The following is a 24,477-nucleotide window of genomic DNA, read 5'->3' on the forward strand; positions in this document are numbered from 1 at the left end:
ACAAAAACCTGTTTATTTGGGCTATTTCAATGGTAGTGATGGTGACGTACATAAATCGCAGCAATGGCCGTTAGCAAAGTCTGAATCTCACGAAATGTCTCATGCAGGTAGAAGACATATTGTTAGACTTGGATTCCAAAGATGGGGTCCCTACATCTCTGCAAACCAGAGTTACAGGGGTCCAAAATTGGTAAAATCCCCCATAGGATTTCATTGCCTCCCTATTTCACTTTCCAAAATCTCACATCTTTTCAAAGGGCAATGGCTCAGCAGTACCAAATTTTCTAGCATTGTAGGGACCCTTAGGGGGATCATGACTGGTGAGTTTTGCCACTGCTGAGCCATTGCCCTTTGAAATGGTGTGAGATTTTGGAACGGTAAATAGGAGGCCCAATGAAAGCCTATGGGGGATTTTACCAATTTTGGACCCCTGTAACTCTGGTTTGCAGAGATGTAGGGACCCCATCTTTGGAATCCAAGTCTAACAATATGTCTTCTACCTGCATGAGACATTTCGTGAGATTCAGACGTTGCTAACGGCCATGGCTGAGATTTATGTACGCCACCATCACTACCATTGAAATAGCCCAAATAAACAGGTTTTTGTGACCCTAGGCTATGACCTCTTCGGCCTAGGGGCCCGAAACTCACCAGTCATGTTCCCCCTAAGGGTCCCTACAATGCTAGAAAATTTGGTACTGCTGAGCCATTGCCCTTTGAAAAGATGTGAGATTTTGGAAAGTGAAATAGGGAGGCAATGAAATCCTATGGGGGATTTTACCAATTTTGGACCCCTGTAACTCTGGTTTGCAGAGATGTAGGGACCCCATCTTTGGAATCCAAGTCTAACAATATGTCTTCTACCTGCATGAGACATTTCGTGAGATTCAGACTTTGCTAACGGCCATTGCTGCGATTTATGTACGTCACCATCACTACCATTGAAATAGCCCAAATAAACAGGTTTTTGTGACCCTAGGCTATGACCTCTTCGGCCTAGGGGCCCGAAACTCACCAGTCATGTTCCCCCTAAGGGTCCCTACAATGCTAGAAAATTTGGTACTGCTGAGCCATTGCCCTTTGAAAAGATGTGAGATTTTGGAAAGTGAAATAGGGAGGCAATGAAATCCTATGGGGGATTTTACCAAATTTGGAGCCCTGTAACTCTGGTTTGCAGAGATGTAGGGAACCCATCTTTGGAGCCCAAGTCTAACAATATGTCTTCTACCTGCATGAGACATTTCGTGAGATTCAGACGTTGCTAACGGCCATTGCTGCGATTTATGTACGTCAGACTCGCCACCATTGAAATTGCCCAAATAAACAGGTTTTGTGACCCTAGGCTATGACGTCTTCGGCCTAGGACTGCATTGAACGCGACCCATGCATTGTGCGCATTCTGGACAACACCAATTACTGGGTTTATACCCTTCTGGATCCATGGTACAAACACAATGTTCCAAAACTGCTTGAAGAAAGAGCCAGACAGGTCAAAATGGAAGAATACCAGCAGGTCCTTGTGGAGACTTTAGAGAGGAGATTGACATCCTCCCCCTCCTCTAGCCAGTTGTACGCCGACAGACTGACTTCCGCAAACCCAGGACGACCAGGAGGGCAGCAAACAACACAAGCCGCAGCTAGTGCCCAAAAGGGAATGGTATCGGCAGTGTCCTTGGAGTGGGAACATTTTCTGACACCCATGCAGCAGCACACAGAACAGCAAGCGTGCAGATCCACCTCCAACAGGAGAAGATGGTCAAGGACTACATGTCAGATGGCGTAGCTGTGTTGAACAATCCATCTGCACCCTTCAACTATTGGGTATCGAAGCTAGACACCTGGCACAAACTGGCAATGTACGCAATAGAGGTGCTGGCTTGCCCGGCAGCCAGCGTTATGTCGGAACGCTGTTTCAGTGCTGCCGGAGGCATCGTCACAGATCGGCGGCGTATCCGCCTCTCCACAGAAAATGCAGACCGTCTGACTCAAATTAAAATGAATCAATCCTGGATTGGAAACGACTACGCAACACTCCCGGACCCCAACCAAGTAACATGAACAATGAACATCTGTGATGGGTTAGCGTTTCCGGTCCCTGTTTATTGAACCTCTCATCTGTATTACATTTATGACTGCATGGCGACAAAATGCAAATTGCTATCCGCACGCTTCTTGTCCTCATGCAAGGCCTGGGTTGTTGTGTCTCAAAGCGTGGCCTTCTCCTCCTGCGCCACCCTCCTCCTGTTCCATCACGTGTGCTGCTGCTGGGTTAGCGTTACCGGTCCCTTTTCCTGGAACCTCTTATATGTATTACATTTATGACTGCATGCCGACAAAAAGCATGTTACCTGTGCAAAGAAAACAGACATTTCCCGCATTTAAAAGACAGTTTTCCCTTTGAAACTTTAAAATCGATTTTCTCAAAAACTATAAGCTCTTTTTGCTAATTTTTTTTCCCTCTTGTACCCACTCCCAAGGTGCACATACCCTGTAAATTTGGTGTATGTAGCATGTAAGGAGGCTTTACAAAGCACAAAAGTTCGGGTCCCCATTGACTTCCATTATGTTCGGAGTTCGGGTCGAACACCCGAACATCGCGGCCATGTTCGGCCTGTTCGGCCCGAACCCGAACATCTAGATGTTCGCCCAACACTACCTACAACCAGTGCCGCCAGCAGCTCAGCAGAAGGAAGGAGCCCTTTGCGTACGGCACCACCTCTCTGGTCAACCATCTGACAGGGAAACACTTCCATGAGCTTGAGGAGTTCATGAAGTTGAAAGAAGCTGGCAGTGGCAGACCCGCCACCACTGCGAAGCCGTCGGCAGCAGCCACCCGCCCTCTTCCACCTCCTCCAGCAGCATCAGCAGGAGTGCATCAGCAACGCACTGCTCCTCCTCCCTCTGCAACTCCTGCTGCCGACACTGAGGCCTGTTCTGGCAGCCAGTCCTCAGTGGCCTCCTCTGCTCCCTCCAGTGATTCCCGTGCCAGCAACAGGCGTCGCCAGACCCTGCTCAGCGACACCTTCCACGGGGTGGTCAGGGTTCTGCCTCCCAGCAGCCGTCGCGTGCGTCAGCTGAACGGCTTGCTGGCACAGGCCATGTGCTCCCAACTCCTGCCTTATTCCCTTGTGCAGGAGGGGAGCGACATGCGTGCGCTCCTGATGTGTGCAGCCCCCGATTGGCCAATCCCCAGCCGACATTATTTTGCACGCACGGCCATCCCTGCACTTCACCGCTCTGTGATGGCCAATGTCGGGAGAGGGCTGGATCACGCGGTGGGTCAACGGGTCCACAGCACCATGGACTCGTGGAGCAGCCGGTTTGGGACAGGCCGCTATCTGTCCTTCACCGCGCATTGGGTCAGCTTGGTGGAAGGCGGTGAGGAGGGGGGAGCAGCATCGGGCACTGTCAGAGCAGCAGCAGCAACAACGCAGTGGGTGGTGCCACCATGCAGGGTCAGCGGAATTGCAGCAGGTTCCTCTGATCCGCTTCCATCCTCCGGCACACCAGCCCAAACCCCCCACCTCAGCAGCAGCGTGAAGCCCCGCCACTGCCAAGCGCTGCTGGAATTAGTCAGCCTGAGGAAGACCAAACTGATGGCGAACCATGTCCTGGCCAAACTCCAAGAGCAGGAGAGGAATTGGCTGACCCCCAGAGGCCTCAGAATGGGGCAAACCTGGTTGCTGCAATCAGCAGGGGAGACCTTACCCACATCCCCTGCCTGGCACACGTCCTGAACCTGGTAGTCCAAAAGTTCCTGTGGACCTACCAGGGGATGGACCGACTCCTTGAGGCAGCAAGGAAGGTTGTGCCTCATTTCCGGCACTCGCCTGCAGCCGTAGCAAGCCTGGAAGAGGTGCAGAAGGAGCTGCACCTGGCACAGCACCGGCTCATGATCGATGTTCCAACTCGCTGGAACTCCACCCTGGCGATGTTGGAGCGTCTAGTTGAACAGAGGCAGGCTGTCAGCCAGTACCTTGCACGAGCAACAGTTACCTCCATCACTGCAACTGGGCGTGCCGCCACCAACCTCCCGTCCATCATCTCCACGGAGGACTGGGGGCACATGCAGCAGGTGTGCTTAGTCCTGGCACCCTTCCTGCAGGCCACCAACATGGTAAGCAGGGACCATGCATTGGTGTGCGAGTGGGTCTCCATGGTGTGTGTGCTGGACAGGGCCCTGTATGCACTGCTGGAAGAGGGAGCGGCAGCCTTGGACCAGCAGGAGCTGCAGGCAGCTTCACAGGCCACCTCTGAGGAGGAGGGCTTGGAGTTGGTGGAGGTCCCTGACCTTGCTGCTGATGAGGGGGAACAGCAGAGCGCAGCTGGACTGGTGCGGGGGTGGAGAGAGGATGAGGTGGAGGAGGCAGAGGAAGAGGAGGACAGCACTGTCAGCTCTGGGGCTGCCGATGATGTGCCAGCAGACGTGGCCAGACTTTTCCCAATGGCAGTGCACATGCTGAGGTGCCTGCGCAAGGACCCAAGGCTCATCCAGATGAAGCAGAGGGAGGACATCTGGATCTGCATGATGCTGGACCCACGTCTGAAGGGGAAGCTCAGCCAGTTCCTGCCTGCAGGAGGAGACCGTGCGCAACAAATGAGGGATTTGCAGCTGTCCCTTGTTGAGCGCTTGGAGGAAGCCTTCCCTCAGACATCCACCCCCACTGTCCAGCCAGCACAGAGGCAGCAGCAGGTGCCTGCATCCACCAGCAGCAAGCGCACGCGCACCACAGACCTGCTGTCTCTGACCAACGAGCTCTACATGAGTGTAGAGCTGCCAAGGACTAGAGAGGAGGTGCCTGCAGCAGCATCCTTCTCCAGTCACAGACAGCGCTTGACCCGCATGGTGGCTGACTACATGGGGTCCTTCAGCGGGCTTGACAGCATTGCCCCTGTTGATCCCATGGAGTATTGGGTCAAGCACCTGCCGATCTGGAGCGAGCTTGCGCAGTACGCCCTGGAAGTGCTCTCCTGCCCCCCTTCCAGCGTACTGTCAGAGCGTCGCTTCAGTGCAATCGGTGGAGTTGTCACTGAGAAGTGATCTCGTCTGTCTCACAAGTCTGTGGACAGACTGACGTTTCTCAAAATGAACCAGGCTTGGGTGGAAGGCGAATTCCTGGCCCCTGTTGTCGGCGAGAGGGGGACATGAAGTGTCGCACACACATTACACCTGCTGCTGCTGCTGTATTTCTTCCTGCTGTCTGTGTCTCCACTGCCAGGGAACACATTACAAGGTGTTGCTGCCCATGCTCCACCAGCTATTACGCTCAAAAATAGCTGCCTGCCCTGCATTATTTTGAAAAAAAAAATTAAATTATTTTAGAGGTGTCTGGGTTGAAAACTGTGCTGTCCCAATTGTGTATTGGACACAATGTGGGCTTCACGACCGCTGTCTGGAACCTCATGGTGTTTATTTACGGCCCTGGTACCACCACTAGGAACCAGGGCCTATTATGTCTCGCTGCCTGCCCTCCTGCCTGCTGCCTGCCAGTCTGCCACACACTCAACCTCCTCACGCTGCCTGCTGCTGTATTTCTTCCTGCTGTCTGTGTCTCCACTACCAGGGAGCACATTAAAAGGTGCTGCTGCCCATGCGCCACCAGCTATTACACTCAAAAATAGCTGCCTGCATTTTTTTGGAAAAAAAAATAATTGTAATTATTTTAGAGGTGTCCGGGTTGAAAACTCTGCTGTCCCAATTGTGTATTGGACACAATGTGGGCTTCACGACCGCTGTCTGGAACCTCATGCTGTTTATTTATGGCCCTATTATGTCAGTCACATCACACTGCCTGACACACACTACTCCTCCTCCTGTAGCTGCATTGAGCTTCTGCTGTCTGTGTGCTGCTACCACTACCAAGGAGAACAGAAGAAGAACTATTTTCTGCTGCCAGCCTGCCACCTGCCCACCCACTCTCCTACCAGCTATTACCACACTACAACTTGCAACTACTTCCTCCTCCTGCTGATGTCTGTGTTTTACCACCGCCAGGGTACACAGAAAAAGGCGCTGTGGCTTGCAATGTGCCACTACCTACCTATTATGCCATCAACACAAATATAAATATGTTGTTATTAAAATAAAATATTTCCACAAATGAAGTAAAAAAAATATTACAAAAGAAAGGAAAACCAAGACACATAATATAATGATAGAGAAGAAGAGGAAGAAGAAGATAGAAGAAGAAGATATAGAAGAAGAAGATATAGAAGAAGAAGATGAAGAAGATATAGAAGAAGAAGAAGAAGATATAGAAGAAGAAGTCGAAGAAGAAGAAGATATAGAAGACGAAGAAGAAGAAGATATAGAAGAAGATATAGAAGAAGAAGAAGAAGAAGAAGAAGAAGAAGAAGAAGAAGAAGAAGAAGAAGAAGAAGATATAGAAGAAGACGAAGAAGAAGAAGAAGATATAGAAGTTAGAAGAAGAAGATATAGAAGAAGAAGAAGAAGATATAGAAGAAGAGGAAGAAGAAGAAGATATAGAAGAAGAAAAAGATAATTGAAGAAGATACAAGAAGTAGAAGATGAAGAAGATTCGAGTAGAAGAAGATATAGAAGAAGAAGAAAAAGAAGAAGATATAGAAGAAGAAGAAGAAGAAGAAGAAGATATAGAAGAAGAAGATGAAGACGACGTAAATGAAGACCTACAACTTACAACCATTTTGGACACACCTTCTCATGCAAACACTTTTCATGAAGTTAATTTACTGTTTTTGATACCTTTTTTTTATAACTACTACATCACCACATAATCACTTGATGTTTTTCTTCATAAAAAAGGTGGTTTCATGCATCATTGACCTCCAATACAAGTTTTAAAAGCTATTTAAGGCCAGCTCGAATATTTTACTCGAATACAGACTCGGATAGTGACGTCGGATATCTGAGGTCGAATCGGATATTCGATTAACTCGAATATCGAACTTCGAGTGAATTCGGATAGTTTATTATCCGAATTCGACCAAACTCGAATAGGATAATGAGGTATCCGATCAACACTGGCAAATGCCTCACTAGCATTAATTTCACCCGGTGCGGAAACTCAATGTGCCACCCATCTCTTACAGCATAATCCTGACCTGGCTAAACAAAACCAATAATACTTTTTTGTAGCAAAACAGGTCTATATCTATATTACTACACTCTACCTTGGCCTGGAGCTTGTGACACCTGATGCGGTCCACACCCCCCCTAGTGATGCCACTGGTGGCCATACACACATATGATTGGAAAGCGCAAATTCCGTTCCGACGGAATTCGTGGATTCCGCTAGCGCTAAATTCCATCGCTACGAATATTCCGCCAGAGTTTTGCGAAATTCCACAGAATTCCGGATCCCGGCGGAAAAATTAAAATAATCGCAAATGGAACCTTGTTTATGCTATATGGTAGCCCATAAACCCTATTAACTGTTCCCTAAGTCCTTTTTTTCCTCCCTTCCTTCCTCCTCCCAGAGGGAAGACGAGACCCGGGGAATTGAAGGATTTCAAAAGCCAGATTACATACCTTGGCCAGGAATTGAACCCAGGTCTAGTGCTTGGTATGCTTGGTAGGTAGCTCTCTTCACCACTATACTACCACCACCACCAACTCTACATGCTGAAGCCAGCCTAACATGTACCATTATGATATATCCAAGAGAAAAATGAGCTTGCTTAGGGATTTGTAGGATGTCAAAAGCCAGCTTACATACATTGGCCGGGAATTGGACCCAGGTCTAGTGCTCAGTAGGTTGCTATCCTAACCATTATACCACCAACACAACACACTACAATGGTACATGCTGAAGCCAGCCTAGCATGTACCATTGTGATATATCCAAGAGAAAAATGAGCTTGCTTAAGGAATTGTAGGATTTCAAAAGCCAGCTTACATATATTGGCCGGGAACCGAACCCAGATGTAGTGCTGGGTAGGCTGCTATCCTAACCATTATACCACCAACACTACATGCTGAAACTTCTTGGAGCAGACTTACTTCCTCCCTCCAAAAGACACACATACATCCTCATAAAATCATTCAACAGCAACTGCATGCACAGTCTTTGTGGTACACAGTCTCTGTGGCACAATTGGTTAGCGCGTTTGGCTGTTAACTGCAAGTTTGGTGGTTCAAGCCCACCCAGGCATGGCCTTGCCTTTTGTCTTCAACAGTTGTCCGAAGAGAACTCCAGATAGCCATGTAGATTAATCTCTCTCTCTCTCCCTCTCTCTCTCTCGTAGGGATGGTCACCGCTTTCCGCGGAATTGTATTTTCCGCAATTTTAGGTGGAAATTGGTCATTCCATTCCATTAGGTCGGAACGGAATTGCTTTTTCAATCCGGCGGTATTCCGAAATTGCCTGTGAAATTCTGCCGGTATCCGTTGATGTAAATAAGTAGCTTTGCGCCCACTCAATCTAAAATAAATTCACTTGGCTGCAATCAGTGATAAATGGGGTTACTCACACCCCCACCGTTCAAGTATTCAAAAAAAAAATTAAAAATCACTCATGCGCCTATACATACCATCACATATACAGTTTTATTAAATTCATAAATTCAAATCCATATATATAATACACTAATATGCAAACAAACCCTAGCTAACTTTCTCAGTACCACCGCCCTATGGTAAACAGTCTGGCACACGCCACAACATATATCTATAGATTTACTCAGCAAATCAATCTATAGGTATATGTTGTGGCATGTGCCAGACTGTTTACCATAGGGTGGTGGTACTGAGAAAGTTAGCTGGTATCCGTTGATGGTTTTAAGCTGAAAATTCAGTTCAATGGCATCAAGTACTAGAGAGAGAGAGAGAGAGAGAGAGAGAGAGAGAGAGCTCATTTTTCTCTTGGGTATATCACAATGGTACATGCTAGGCTGGCTTCAGCATGTAGTATTGTAGTGTGTTGTGTTGGTGGTATAATGGTTAGGATAGCAGCAGCCTACCGAGCACTAGACCTGGGTTTGATTCCCGGCCAATGTATGTAAGCTGGCTTTTGAAATCCTACAATTCCCTAAGCAAGCTCATTTTTCTCTTGGATATATCACAATGGTACATGCTAGGCAGGCTTCAGCATGTAGCATTGTAGTGTGTTATGTTGGTGGTATAATGGTTAGGATAGCAGCCTACAGAGCAGTAGGCCTGGGTTCAATTCCTGGGCCTAGCCAATGTATGTGAGTTGACTTTTGACATCCTACAAATCCCGAAGCAAGCTCATTTTTCTCTTGGATATATCATAATGGTACATGCTAGGCTGGCTTCAGCAAGTAGTGGTGGTGGTGGTATAGTGGTGAAGAGAGCTACCTACCAAGTATACCAAGCACTAGACCTGGTTTAAATTCCCAGCCAAGGTATGTAAGCTGGCTTTTGAAATCCTACAATTCCCTGGAAGATGAGACCCTCCTCCCTCTGGGAGGAAGGGAGGAAGGGAGTCTATCGAGGAGAAATTCTTCTTATTAGGCAGAAATCAGTTTGGTGGGGAAAAAAATTTGAATTCCGTAAAATTCCACGGAATTTCATATTTTTCTGCGGAAATTCCGTGTTAGCGCTATAGCAATTCCGTTCCGTCACATCGGAACCGGAATCACCAAATTCCATTCGGAATCGCGGAATTTATAATTCCACGGAATCCAGCGACCATCCCTACTGCCCAGTGTGGTAAAATTATCTATTCTTCTCTGATCTGAATCTGATCAGAGAGGGAATGATTCCTACCACATACAGTACCTCGATTTTTAACAGACTTCAGCAAACTATCTATTAAAGAGCAATTGAACAGCAGCATTGCACTGTGTTACTCTTGTCTGTTCTATAATTCTAAACAATGAGTCCAGTTCGTTCGATAATTCAAATCGATGAGTGCCAAAAGTCTATCAAAGTTATGATCAATCTAACATGTTGTACAATAGATCACAGTGATCAAATCTGCCAGGAATTGAGCAGGGAAATTGATTTGTATATGGCCTGCTTTACTTGGGTCATATCAGACCATAATAACAGCTACTAAAAGGGTAATAGTTGAACCCTTGTTTCCAGTGTCATTTATTGATCTCTGATGCATCAAGTTCTATTCCCCAAATGTGAGGTTGCTTTGGCACATATAAACTGATTTATCAATTATACACTTTTTTTTTTCTGTTCATTAGGACCTCCAATAGTGGCACTAGTAGGGGACGTAGTCATGGTGACATTTAAGAACAAAGCAAGCCGACCATACAGCATCCAAGCTCATGGAGTGAGCTACACAAAGGATATGGAAGGAGCTGTTTACAATACTGGTGAAGATTCTAAAGGTGACCTTAAATATACATTTGACTTGTATACTGTAAATTTATATTTGTACAGTGCACATGGCAGGATCAGCATAAACAAGACCTGTGGGTCTTCCTGAATTTATCATCTGATCATCTAAAAATGCAGCTGTGCTTAACAGTATCAGTAACTATGTAATTGGTCAAGTAGGTCACTGGGATTCCCGGGTTTCCCTGTCATATTCCTGTTGTTCTGTGCATGTGCACCACATTGCTGCCACCAACACAACATGTTTACATTTCCTGTGTCGGCCATTGACTTACATTACTGTTGCCACAGAAGTCGGACGGCAATACGCTGTTGACTTTGTGGTGGATCAGGCACTTCCGGCGTGACACAGTAAATGTTCCAGGCCCCATTGCCTTGCATTGCCGTTGACTTAGCCTGTGGAAATACAAGGTAACGCAATGCAGGTTTGCAAGGCAAGTGTAAAAGGGGCCTTAAGTCTTTCCAAACTTTTTGAACATGATTCATGAAACATTCCCAGCATGATCTATTATGAGGTCTCTGCAAATTTCCATCCTCCTGTGCTTTGCTGTTATTTAGCCTATGCATTTATACATAAATAGTACATTTTTTTAATACTTCATCTGAAATTCTTCCAGCTAAGGGACAAAGTGAGCACTCCCATGCTTCCCACGTGGCTCCAGGTGACATGGTGACATACAAATGGGACATTCCAAACAGCGTTGGAAACACTTTGCATGACACAAACTGTTTGCCTTGGCTTTATTACTCCTCGGTTGATGTAGTCAGAGACACCAATTCTGGTCTTGTTGGCCCTTTGCTAGTGTGTAGGAGCTTAACAAAAGATTATAAACAGGTAAGTAATAGTTTACATTTGTAGCAGGTGGACTAGGAAAATAATGAGGTGAAAAAGTGTGTGTTGTGTCCCAGTTGTTATAAAGTGAACAGTTCAGGAGAATCAACTTATCGGCCCACTAGTGATAGGAAATCAAGGTCAGATTTATACTTCTTTGCCCAACTTTCTTGTTGCTACCCTGCCATTGGCAGCATCCCATTCTATGTGTACCATCCATGTACAGCAGCCTCACTCTTTCATGTACAGTAGCTCCCTCTTCTGTGTGTTGTTCCCCATTTGCAGCCTGATCTTCCATATGCAGCAACTCCTTTTCCATGTTTAGCCGCCCCCTTGGGCCGCTGATGCCCAATGCCTGGGCCTTAATGGTCTTTCCTGAAATCTGTAGGAAACATGTTTTTTATCTACTGTTGGTGCCTAATAAGGATGATACCCAATATGATGGTCAGGGGAAAAGTACTGCAGTGTACAGGCAAACATTGTAGGATCTCAGAGTTCTAAATATATCTGAATATACGCAGACCTATAAATCGGCAGATCTTTCAGTGGGATAAAGGAATATGATATATCTGTATGCCCAAGCGTATTATTCTCAGGTCTGGTACCTTCCATGTACTTATCCTTGGCATTACACAACCCCATCCACTTCCAATATGTTGGCTAGTATCAGTTCATGATAAAGCTCAGCTTACCCGTTGTATTAGTGAAACCATTATCAAACCTAGACCAAAAAGTAAACACACGTTTCACCAGGGGAGGACTGGGACCTTTTGGCCTGGGGGGACAACACAAACTAGAGGCCCGTTTCACGGCATCCCCAGCCCAAAGCCATATCTTTCTTCTGTGCGAATCTTCAAATTGTGATGACTAACAGCCCCAGCCACACACACACACCCACACACACACACACTACGTACCTGATGCCTAACCCCATTTCTCCGCACAATGTACCTGTCTGTGTCTGATGCCTAACCTTAAAGGAGTTATCAGGCTTTTTTTTTTTAAATGAAAATAAGTGCTACTTACCCAGGGCTCGTCCAGCCCCAAGCTCCCAGCATGTCCCTTGCCACAGCTCTGCAGTCAGCTGTTTCGCTGCCGCTGCCTCCGAGCCCCCGGCGATGACGTCAAGCCGACTGCGCCTGTGCGAGCGGCGCTGTCAATCACCGCCACATGGACCAGAGCGTACTGTGCAGACGCAGAACTACTGCGCCTGCGCAGTACACTCCGGTCCACGTGGCGGTGATTGACAGTGCTGCTCGCACAGGCGCAGTACAGGCCGACATCCAGGTCGGACTGGTGCCATTGCCGGGGACTGGGAGGCAACGGCAGCGAATGGCTGACTGCAGAGCTGCTGCGAGGGACATGCTGGGAGCTTGGGGCTGGAGGAAGCCCCGGGTAAGTAGCACTTATTTCATTAAAAATGCCTGATAACTCCTTTAAACAACCCCCCCCCCCCCACACACACACACAAACCTACCTACCTGGTGATGCCTTACCCCACTCCTGCCCACCCACCATACATACTACTTGTCTGACACCTACCCCCCCCCCCTCCAACTACCTGTTTGACAGTGCCTAACTGCCTGCCTCCCCCCTCCCCTGCCGCCAATCACACCACAAGAAGGAAAATCGTTCCCCCTTAGGCCAGGGTCAGAATGGGGATGATTATCACACACAAAAAAACTCAGAGGGCACTGGCCTGGGCAGATGAATTGAATTTGACAGCAGTAGCAGGTAGGCAGGCAGCAAAGTGTGAGTAACTCAGTGGCAAAAAGGGAGAAGAAGTACAGAAACAAAATTTATAAAAACCACCTTCTCCTCTGGCAACCTGGACCCGACCTCCTCTATCCTCCTGTCTCCTCAGTCCTACACCTCCTCCTCCTCCACAGCAGCAAGCAGCTATAGGTGGCATCTCCGACTCCCAGCCCCCCCCGAGTGTCCGATTCCTCCAGCCAGGACAGCCAGCCAGCCACTCGTAGCCGCAGCTCCAGGCCCCCAGCCCCCCCAGCACAGAAAGCTGAAGAGTGAGACAGCTCACTCCGATGACACCGCAGGCACAGCAGCACGTTGCGGGCGGCAATGGCTCCAGGCGGGGGGCAGAGTCAAGCAGGGTCAACCCACCGGGCTGGAGAGGACCTAAGCTATTTGTGTCCTTGTGCCGCTCACATACACCGCAAGCGCAGCCACGCACAAGGGCACACCACGGCCGGCCGCCTCAGCCCCTTCTCTGATTGGATACTTCAACTTGCCGGGAAATATCGCGCGAGGTGGCGATCCCCACTGCGAACCTGTCACCTGTGGTATGTCTGCAGCCGCTGCGTATAGCAGCGGCTGGCCCTAATTACTTAAGATTCGGGCGGGGCCAGTCCTCCCCTGCGTTTCACTCATACAACTAATCACATGATTATGACAGAGCATGGATGGAATCCAATACATTCCCCTTGTTCATCTCTATAAAAGAGCTGACATTGGTCTGGTACATTAATTGGTTACATTGGAGACAGGCGGAGGCTGCTGGTAAGGATAGACTTCAGGCTTCCAATTACTATGAGAACACATCTATGTACTGAGCTGATTGATGCCATAATCATAAATCCACAATGAATCCACAGGCAGCTAACTCTACACAAGACAGACAAGATTTTGATAGTTATTGGTCCTGGTTACTGTGACTTAAAGTGAACCTGAGGTGAAAATAAACTGATGAGATAAACAATTATAGTTATCCTCCTACTCCTAAAAATGACATTTTTTAAGTACCTCAGGGTTTCCTTTTATACTTAAACATTTACAAAGTAGGTTGAATGTTTTACTGTCTCTAAACAGTGGCAGCCTATTAAGTGTCCCGGAGTTAGAAAAAAGGTCAATAGTTCATGTATTTTATACAGAAGTTGTATTTTGCCAGGAAAACTTGTATGACTGTAATTTGCTTTTTCAGTGATGTTTACTATATTCCTGACAAGGTACCAAAAATACTGAAGCTGTCACTTGCAGGAATAGAAATTAACTCTTTCAGGAAGCAAGATAAAACAAGTAAAACAGCCTGGTTATTCATATATTTTGCACTGTGCATACACGTTTGTTTGTTAATTAATTGATGAAGGGAGTACTGTAATCTGCCACCACATATGTACTTACTGGACTGTGTATGGTCATGCCAAGTGGTAGGTATGCATTAATACACCGTACATGTCCTCTCCTTGCAGATAGGAATTGCTCACGACTTCTTTATGATGCCCACTGTATTTGATGAAAATAAGAGCTGGTACCTGAAGGACAACATCGATATGTTTGCTGGCAACCCACAAGCTGTAGACCCAGAGGATTCAGATTTCCAGGAGTCTAATATGATGCATTGTAAGTATTTTATTATATAACTAATTCATATCCAGTAGTTACACTCCTGTATCACCACCTCCTAATTTAAAGTGAATCTCCAGACTAAAAATCTACTTAGCAGCATTGAAAAGGCTTGGTGTTTCTTCAGCAGTTTCACAGCATCAGAACTTTGTTTTTCTTACCCAAACCTCATTTTTAGCTGCACAGAACAAAACTGCCCTGGCATTTTTCCCCTGATGCTGTGCAAAGTATGATGGGATTTCTGATGGTGTTGTTCTCGTTGCCTAACAACTGGGAGGGGTGATCAGCACACAGGACAGTTGGAACTGTGTCTCATGCTCCCTGTCACCTCCTTTCAACCAAAAAGTTGTCTGCCCCCATGAAATCACAAACATTTGCCTGGGTGGGTAAGAGAAATATATTACCTATCTATTTTCATTAACATAACTAATGAAACTTAATGACAGTATGTTTGCTTAGGCTGAAGTTCTTCTTTTTAAGAGAATCTGTACTCTAAAATTCTTACAATAAAAAGCATACCATTCTATTCATTAGGTTCTCCTGGGCCCCTCTGTGCTGTTTCTGCCACTCCTTGCTGCAATCCTGGCTTGTAATTGCCATTTTTATCCAATGTTTACAAACAAAAGACACAGCAAGCAATAGGCTGAGAGTTCTTACAAGTGTGAGTCATACAGAGTGTGCAGGGGGCCTGGAGAGGGTGTGTATAGCTTCTAGCCAATCACAAGCAGCACAGCACATTCCAACCTGACTGCCTGAGCCCAACAGAGCCGACAGAGGAGAGAAGATTAGATCATATAGCAGAGATAATACAGCCACTGTGCAACTATGAAAGGCTGCAGTTAGACAGAGCACATTAGAACAGCTATAGGAACTTATAGGATACAAGAAATAAGGATACAAATTTTGTTACAGAGTCTCTTTAAACACCATAGACTGTAGAGGATGAACCATCTACAAGCAACCGGCAAGCACATGTGTCTGGCATCATGATACCAGGGACTATGCTGTATTTCAAGCCATTTGGCTTGAAGCTGTTTGCTCTCTCTTATTCATGTGCCTCTTTAGCCCACTTGTGTTGCATAACACTGATTCACTGAATATGTGAGCTTCCTTTGTGAAAGCTTAGGAGCCCCAAATACTGTACATGCTTCCAGAGAGGAGTAATGCATAAGATATGTCTTATACATGGTGCAAGGCTAGTGTAGCAATTGATCCCAATGGAAAATCTTTAGCCAGGTTGGTTACTTTTAATCAAATTACTGCAGAAAACCAATACTTCCTATTTTAAAAATACTAGAAACATATTTTTTGCTGTTTGAATAGAATTTGTATGTGGTTTTGTGTTCCTGTGAATATGGATATGCACTTTATTATTACAACTTGACCCCTTTAGACTGTGAGATAAATTACCTGGACTGCAATTAGTGAAGCAGGGGTCACACTCCAAATCCATAGCATTTAGCCACATACCGGAATCGCATGTAATAACAGTTGATTTTGCCCCTGCATCTTCCGGAGGCATATGCAATTCCGCATAGCATTAAAAAAAAAGATACAACCTGCACTATTTCCCCACACAACACATGCATTTTTTCATTGAAATCAATGGCTACTGTAAAAAAAACCACATGCATTAAAATGCACCCCAAAGCGCACAAATGTCCAGCAAAACACTTGTAGGGAATCATCTTCCCACAGATGCAAGTGTGACACCTCCCTAGGAGTAGTTCAAATTAAACCGCTGTTTACAAGTACAGTCTCCTACTTACATGTGACTCAAGTTACAACCTATTGGACCCTGTTTGTCTGTATATGGAAGTCTATTTAGTGGTACCTGGGCCTCAGACCAACTGCTTCTTCTGGTCACTCAAAGGCACAACTTGCGGTACTGATTCAGTTTATGCATGTCTTCCCATTCATCCCAATGTCAACCCCATACATAATGCAGCCAGCCATGCAATGATTTCTGGTTCCTGACTGACAGCTCCCAAACAGGTCAGGCCTGAGTCCAGGGAGAGCAGCTGATGCAAATACAAATACAGCTTGCTATGTCGGCTATGTGCAGAAAAGCCCCCAAAATGTAAAAAAACGACTCTACTGCTACTCTACTGCTACCATCTGCATTCATCCACCAATATCAGCCTTCTCTTTGAAATGCAAAAGAGGTCCTTGATCTAAAGCAGTTGGAATAAAAGGAAGTTTATACGTTGGGAAGCTCCATGTGATAATGTACAGCAAACTTCCTATATGCCGTATCTATTTATATTTAATGGCTTTCTTCTCTTTCACTCACTGTCTCCAGCCATCAATGGGTACATGTATGGGAATCAGCCTGGGCTGGAAATGTGTACGGGAGAGTCCATACACTGGCACATGCTGGGACTTGGTTCAGAAGTCGACATGCATGGAATCCACTTTTCAGGAAACACCATAAATGTTCATGAAACCAGAAAAGATGTTGCAGGTTTATTCCCACATATCTCATATTCTATTTTGATGGAGCCAGACAATGCAGGTGAGCTACATAAATCTGCTTCAATATGATATTAAAAAGAAAATGTGCAATGTTCACTCTGGGTCTACACATTCCGCAAGTAAACATTTTCATTTCATTTTGCAAATGTGTTAAGTACTTTTCTTCTAAACCTTTGTCTTCTTATCTGCACATTATCTGAAATATGAGAAGGAACAGTGGCATCCCTAGAGGGTGCGGTAGGTGCAGAGCGCACCTGGTGTCATCTGCAGTGGGTGTGACACCAAGGTCCAGGCTAAAGGAGAGTGGAGTAAGGCTAGGAAAATATACCGTACTGGTAGATCTTTTTTCTACTACAAAAAAATATTATTGGTTTTGTTTAGTCAGGTAAGGTTGAAGGTTCATGGGGTAACAGGGTAACACCATGAGTTTCTGCACTGGGTGACACCAATCCTAGTGACCCCGATGGGTAGGCAGAGACCGGGAATGCACAGCAGTCTCCCATCTTCACCGATCCAGCCTGGAAATTGTGGAGTATTTTATTATTGACATATTATATGTAAAAAAAAAGACTTTTGCTTACACATACAGTAAGTAATGTGTAAATAGTTTACTATAATGGGTGTATGTATCAGAAAAAATAGGCAGGTACATACAGTGGGTTGCAAAAGTATTCGGCCCCCTTGAAGTTTTCCACATTTTGTCACATTACTGCCACAAACATGCATCAATTTTATTGGAATTCCACGTGAAACCAATACAAAGTGGTGTACACGTGAGAAGTGGATCGAAAATCATACGTGATTCCAATTTTTTTTTACAAATAAATAACTGCAAAGTGGGGTGTGCGTAATTATTCGGCCCCCTAAGTTAATACTTTGTAGAACCACCTTTTGCTGCAATTATAGCTGCCAGTCTTTTAGGGTATGTCTCTACCAGCTTTGCACATCTAGAGACTGAAATCCTTGCCCATTCTTCTTTGCAAAACAGCTCCAGCTCAGTCAGATTAGATGGACAGCATTTGTGAACAGCAGTTTTCAGATCTTGCCACAGATTCTCGATTGGATTTAGATCTGGACTTTGACTGGGCCATTCTAACACATACATATGTTTTGTTTTAAACCATTCCATTGTAGCCCTAGCTTTATGTTTAGGGTCATTGTCCTGCTGGAAGGTGAACCTCCGCCCCAGTCTCAAGTCTTTTGCAGGCTCCAAGAGGTTTTCTTCCAAGTTTGCCCTGTATTTGGCTCCATCCATCTTCCCATCAACTCTGACCAGCTTCCCTGTCCCTGCTGAAGAGATGCAACCCTCGAGCATGATGCTTCCACCACCATATTTGACAGTGGGGATGGTGTGTTCAGAGTGATGTGCATTGTTAGTTTTCCGCCACACATAGCGTTTTGCATTTTGGCCAAAAAGTTCAATTTTGGTCTCATCTGACCAGAGCACCTTCTTCCACATGTTTGCTGTGTCCCCCACATTGCTTGTGGCAAACTGCAAACGGGACTTCCTATGCTTTCTGGTAACAGTGCCTTTCTTTCTGCCACTCTTCCATAGAGGCCAACTTTGCACAGTGCATGACTAATAGTTGTCCTATGGACAGAGTCTCCCACCTGAGCTGTAGATCTCTGCAGCTCGTCCAGAGTCACCATGGGCCTCTTGACTGCATTTCTAAGCAGCGCTCTCCTTGTTCAGCCTGTGAGTTTAGGTGAAAGGCCTTGTCTTGGTAGGTTTACAGTTGTGCCATACTCCTTCCATTTCTGAATGATCGCTTGAACAGTGCTCCGTGGGATGTTCAAGGCTTTGGAAATCTTTTTGTAGCCTAAGCCTGCTTTAAATTTCTCAATAACTTGATCCCTGACCTGTCTTGTGTGTTCTTTGGAATTCACGGGGTTGTTGCTCCCAATATTCTTTTAGACAAACCGAGTCCCTCACAGAGCAGCTGTATTTGTACTGACATTAGATTACACACAGGTGCACTCTATTTAGTCATTAGCACTCATCAGGCAATGTCTATAGGCAACTGATTGCACTCAGATCAAAGAGGGCTGAATAATTATGCACACACCACTTTGCAGTTATTTATTTGTAAAACATGTTTGGAATCATGTATGATTTTCGTTCCACTTCTCATGTGTACATCAGTTTGTGTTGGTCGTTCATGTGGAATTCCAATAAAATTGATTCATGTTTGTGGCAATGTATGTATGTCAAGCATTAGTCTCACTTCTGCCTTACCTTCGGCTTCTACCTATAAATGTATGTCAAGCATTAGTCTCACTTCTGCCTTACCTTCTCTTCAGGTGTTTTCAATGTTGAATGTATGACCACAGACCATTATTCTGGAGGAATGAGACAGCACTACAAGGTAAACTTATGTGAAGAAGAAGAGAAGTCATGTAATGAGAGGAAATCTCTAATTGAGATAATCACAATAAAGACATATTACATTGCAGCCGAAGAAGTTGAATGGGACTATGCTCCAAACCGTACTTGGGAACATGAGTGGCTTTCACACCATACTGAGAGGTAATATTGGAAATTCCTTGAAGTATTGATCAATAAGGAGTCTGATTTAATAATCTTTTCAAAGGCTGGTGAACATTTAATAACCTAAGTAAGTCCACCAAACTTGGTCTGCCCTTTAAAAATGGACCTCGCATTAGGTCCAAGTATACGAATTCTGTTTGTGCAGAGACAAGACAGTGGCTCTGTGTGTTCACTGCAGACAACATGGCTCATCAGAAGGTAAGGAAGGAGGGGGTTTGGCAAACTAACAATCCTTCCTACAACCAAGGCTAGCACTCCAATATGAATATACAGATACATCAAACTATGTTAGAACTTTGCAGATTTCCTAGATGAGTTCTACAAAATCCACAAAATGATAGCAAAACATCCACAAAATGAGTGAAAGAGCAGTAAATATGCAAACAGGGAAATCATTAAATCTATGTCAGCATGATAACATAGGTCTATGATTTTTACCTCTGCATGTGAATGTGCCATATACTGCCAAACCTTCCCATATCCATGAGGTAGGAAAGTGTTCCTTGACCCAGAGTGCCTAAGACTCAGGGCCCTACCAACAAATTGTCATAGTCCCCAGGATTTTTTCTCTAGTTACACCACTGCTTTTTATGGTAGGTTTTCTCTACACTCATACACAGACATGAAGTTCACCAACTCTGGTAACTCTAGTAAACCGTATAAAACTAACATTAAAGGGAAGGTCCAAGCAAAAAAAAAAAATGAGATTCACTTACCTGGGGCTTCTACCAGCCCCATGCAGCCATCCTGTGCCCTCGTAGTCACTCACTGCTGCTCCAGTCCCCCGCTGGCAGCTTTCTGACCTCGGAGGTCAGGGCCAAATTGCGTACATTTTTACACATTCCCGCTAGTGCAGGAACATTAACACATACATTTTTACGCGTTAGTGGTGAAACGCGTAAATTTTTGTTCCTGCACTAGCTGGAATGCGTAAAAATGTATGCAATGTGGCCCTGACCTCCGAGGTCAGAAAGCTGCCAGCGGGGGACTGGAGCAGCAGTGAGTGACTACAAGGGCACAGGATGGCTACATGGGGCTGGTAGAAGCCCCAGGTAAGTGAATCTCATTTTTTTTTTTTTTGCTTGAACCTTCCCTTTAAGTTCTTCTGAATGTTGATTGGAAAACTGTATGTCACAACAATCTCTCTCATTTTTCTGCTGAAGCTACGGCGATGCATTTTTAAACAAAGGTCGGACACACCTTGGTTCAAAATATAAAAAAGCTGTTTACCGGGAATACAAAGATCATACCTTTACATCACGCAAGGAAAGAAAAGAAGATGAAGTACACCTGGGAATTCAAGGTAATATTATGAAGCTGACTTTCACATGATTTAAATTTAACTTTTTATGTTTTAAAAGCAGAACTCAGGTAAAATAACAAAAGAACTCCACAGGGGAGGTGGGGGATCAGCAAAGACCCCCATACACAGGGAGACCATTTTTAGTATTGGATAACGCCTTCAACAGTTTCTATCCATTCAAGGATTTTTATTGCTAATTAAGTATACCTTTTTGCGAGTACCATATAAGGGGCATCCACGTTTTGCATACTTGCACAAACACAAGGACAGAACAAGGCATATTTTTTTTAATATAGATTTTTTAGTAGATTCAGTTTACTTTTAAATTAAATGAATCTAATGTCTAACCTATTCAATATTGTATTACACATGTCTAACATAAAATAGCAATTTAAAGAAAAATAATGATCCAATTCACTCAACCACCTGTTGCGTAAATAGAGAACTGTATATTCAATATTCAATGATCATAAAACCATTTAAAAACATGAATAACAGACCTCCACAATTGGCAATGTATCACACAAATATAGATCATAGATCATTTCCATGGTTCAGTCAAAACCACTTCCACGTAGAACCAAAAACAATTAGTATCATAAAGTGCATTCAAAGTGACAATATACAATAAATGTGCCATTGCAAAAATACAAAACCATGTAACACATCTATAGAGAAAACTAGTAATATAAGTAAGAAATAACCAAATCTAAAGTGCATTAGAAATGGAGCAGCATACAAAGTTCTGGATAAGGTTCAAATGGAATCCATACATAGTGCCTAGCGCACAGGGTACTAGTATCTCGTCCGTCTTAATACAGTCCCATGGTGCCTGGTAGAGGTCTGGGGAAAATCTGTACATTACCCACATGCATCACAGGAATCAATACCTGCTTTCTTAAGTACCAGTGTACACTTCCCTTGAGAAAGTTGTCAGGTGATGCACAGAATTAGTCTGGGTGTTCATAAGAAGAAGAGAAGCACATAAGAGATCCTGGCCCATATGCAATTCACTTTTCCTCCTTAGTTTTCTCCAAGTTGACATTGTTAAACTTGTCAATAAAATGCCCTTTAAGCCACCATAAAGCAAGAAAATGCTCAAAATAATTTTGATAGTACTTTTTCAACTTCTTTTGGGGACATTTTTAGTTGAAAAGGACTGGAATGTTATTTTAAATTGAAAATGAAAAATTATCTCCTAGGAGAAAACTCAGGTGAACAAGTGAATTGCATATGGGGCCCTGTATGTGAGAGTAGGAAGAGGTGATTAAGGTGAATGAGAAAAGATTGTCCACAGAGCAAAGATTACGGTAGTATATGGAAAGTACTATGTAGTATGTATGGTGAAGCCAGGTTGGAAAGCTTTGCAAGTAGAGACCGAAACTAGAACTTAATCCTATATTTGAAGTGTAACCAATGGAAAAACTGAGATAGAGGATGTAATGAATAGCGGAGATGCCACCGTGCGGTCTAGCGGCGGAGCGGCTATCTCCGCGTTCAGGCCGGCGGTTTCCATGCAGCAACATGTGTCTGGTTTGCCTGGGCCTTCTAGTGCACACAGATGGAGAGCTACGCGCGCGCGCGCCAGAAGACAGGACCTTTATGCCAGCAGGAGAGGTATCAGCTGATCGGGACTATCAGCTGATTCCAGCGGGACTCCTGATTGGCTGAGTGGCTGGGGGCGACGCTGCGTAGCGCTTTGAGTATATATAGAACTTGCTTGTCAGTTGCTGGTTGTCTGCTATTGTGAATACTTATGTGTGAGCACTCAGACCTCAGTCAGATCCTACAGTGTGTTAGAACCAGTTGGAACTGGGAATTCACAGCCAGATTCCGCTCTTGAAGTTTACTGTGCTATACTTTAGATTAATTCCAGGGTGTTGAGACCAAGGACCTCACACCCAAGTATAGGATTACTGTGTCATTACTGTGTTATACTTTAGACCAGTTCCAGGGTGTTGAGACCAAGGACCTTACACCCAAGTATAGGATTACTGTGTCATTACTGTGTTATACTTTAGACCAGTTCCGGGGTGTTGAGACCAAGGACCTCACACCCAAGTATAGGATTACTGTGTCATTACTGTGTTATACTTTAGACCAGTTCCCGGGTGTTGAGACCAAGGACCTCACACCCAAGCATAGGATACTGTGTTATTCTTTAGGCTAGTTCCTGGCTGTCGAGACCAAGGACCTCACACCTCAGACTAGGATTGTGCTTATTGATATTTGTTATGACCTCTGGCTCTGTTGACCTCTCTCTTGCTTTCTGATTCGGTACCTCTGCCCATCTGTCTACCAGTTGCCAACCTTGCCTGTACCCGGTTACCGAATCAGCCTTCTGTCTCTGTACCTTATCTGCTCGTGTGTTGCCGACCTGGCCTGTCTGACCCTTCTGGCTGTCACTCATCCCTCAAGTGATCAGTCTGACTGTACTACTCGTGACACTAACCCTCCAGGTGTCAATTAGCTGCAAGGGCTTCCTGCTTTTCAGGAAGTCCTTCCTGCAGTTCAGTCAGGGGCCTCTTCCCCATAGGAGTCCACTGGCTGCAGTACAGTCTGATTCCCAATCCATCAGGGAATCCTTGGCTGCAGTACAGTCTGTCTCTCCTCCACTTCAGGAGGTCAGCTTGAGTACAGCCAGTGGCCACCATGCACCTCAGGGGTCCACTGGCTGCAGTAGAGTCTGTATCTCCCGCTCCTCGGGAGGTAACCTTTCTTACTGTTGCACCAAACACTTTACCACATTAGGTGTCCTGTGTTTAGCTATACTGGTATTATTGGTGATTCTGCAGATCACACATAATCGGGTATAGCGTCTGCATTATTGGTGATACTGCAGATCACCAATAAACAAAAATCCTCTGTGTGCTGACACCAATCATTACAGAGGAGCAGTTAGATGAGAGGTGGATGAGTTAAGCAGCAGAGTTAAGATCAGAATGCATTTAAGAATGCTACTTAGTTCAAATGAGGTCCGCACAATCCAGGGTTGCAATGGAACTGAAAAGCTTTATTACACAGATTACAGGTACAGCATAAAATTGTCTATCATGTTTTGTCCTTGGACGCACAGTCCAAAACATGTTAGGCCAATTAATTCTCTACCTGTAATCTGTGTAATAAAGCTTTTTTTTAATATATTTTTGCAACCCTGGAGTGTGTGGACCTCATTTGAACTACAGTACTTTTTTTGCAATTTGGTGTCCAGTACGCATACATGCAAAAAGGGCGTCGGGAAAAAAGGGCGCCTGGTGTAAACGTTAATCTGAAATATCGTTTATAAAACAATTATATTTTAATATTTCATTTACAATAATGTTTTCCAAATTCAAATCATTAAATAATTTCGATGAAATGTATTGGTAAAACGCTATTCTCTGTAATTATAGACAGAAAATTACAATAACGTTTGTATATTCACAATGATGATTATAATTATTATGATTTAAAATGGATTTTACATAAACGATGTACGATGTACTTTACATAAACCAAGTACTGTTTGTTATTTATTTTTATTTTTTTATGATTTAACCAGATCAGGATCCAAAATCATATCTTTACATTTTATACTACTATAAAGTTTCTAAACAATATTTTGTAACAATTTTTATTATAATATTGATAAACCTTTAAAAAGTAATTTAGTACAGATTAAAACT

The 24,477-nt window shown here is 44.7% G+C and overlaps 1 protein-coding gene across 1 annotated transcript in view; it reads left to right on the forward strand.

Annotated features, from left to right (window-relative positions):
- Positions 1 to 24,477, forward strand: part of CP (ceruloplasmin) — a 68,681-nt gene that overhangs the window by 27,683 nt on the left and 16,521 nt on the right. The window contains exons 8-13 of the mRNA XM_068280741.1: positions 10,141 to 10,287; positions 10,912 to 11,129; positions 14,333 to 14,483; positions 16,789 to 17,001; positions 19,263 to 19,488; positions 20,673 to 20,812. Coding sequence (XP_068136842.1) covers positions 10,141 to 10,287; positions 10,912 to 11,129; positions 14,333 to 14,483; positions 16,789 to 17,001; positions 19,263 to 19,488; positions 20,673 to 20,812 — 1,095 coding nt within the window. The remainder of the gene's footprint in view (positions 1 to 10,140; positions 10,288 to 10,911; positions 11,130 to 14,332; positions 14,484 to 16,788; positions 17,002 to 19,262; positions 19,489 to 20,672; positions 20,813 to 24,477) is intronic.

The sequence above is a fragment of the Hyperolius riggenbachi genome, chromosome 4 (assembly GCF_040937935.1).
Source record: "Hyperolius riggenbachi isolate aHypRig1 chromosome 4, aHypRig1.pri, whole genome shotgun sequence".
In the NCBI taxonomy this organism is placed as follows: domain Eukaryota; kingdom Metazoa; phylum Chordata; class Amphibia; order Anura; family Hyperoliidae; genus Hyperolius; species Hyperolius riggenbachi.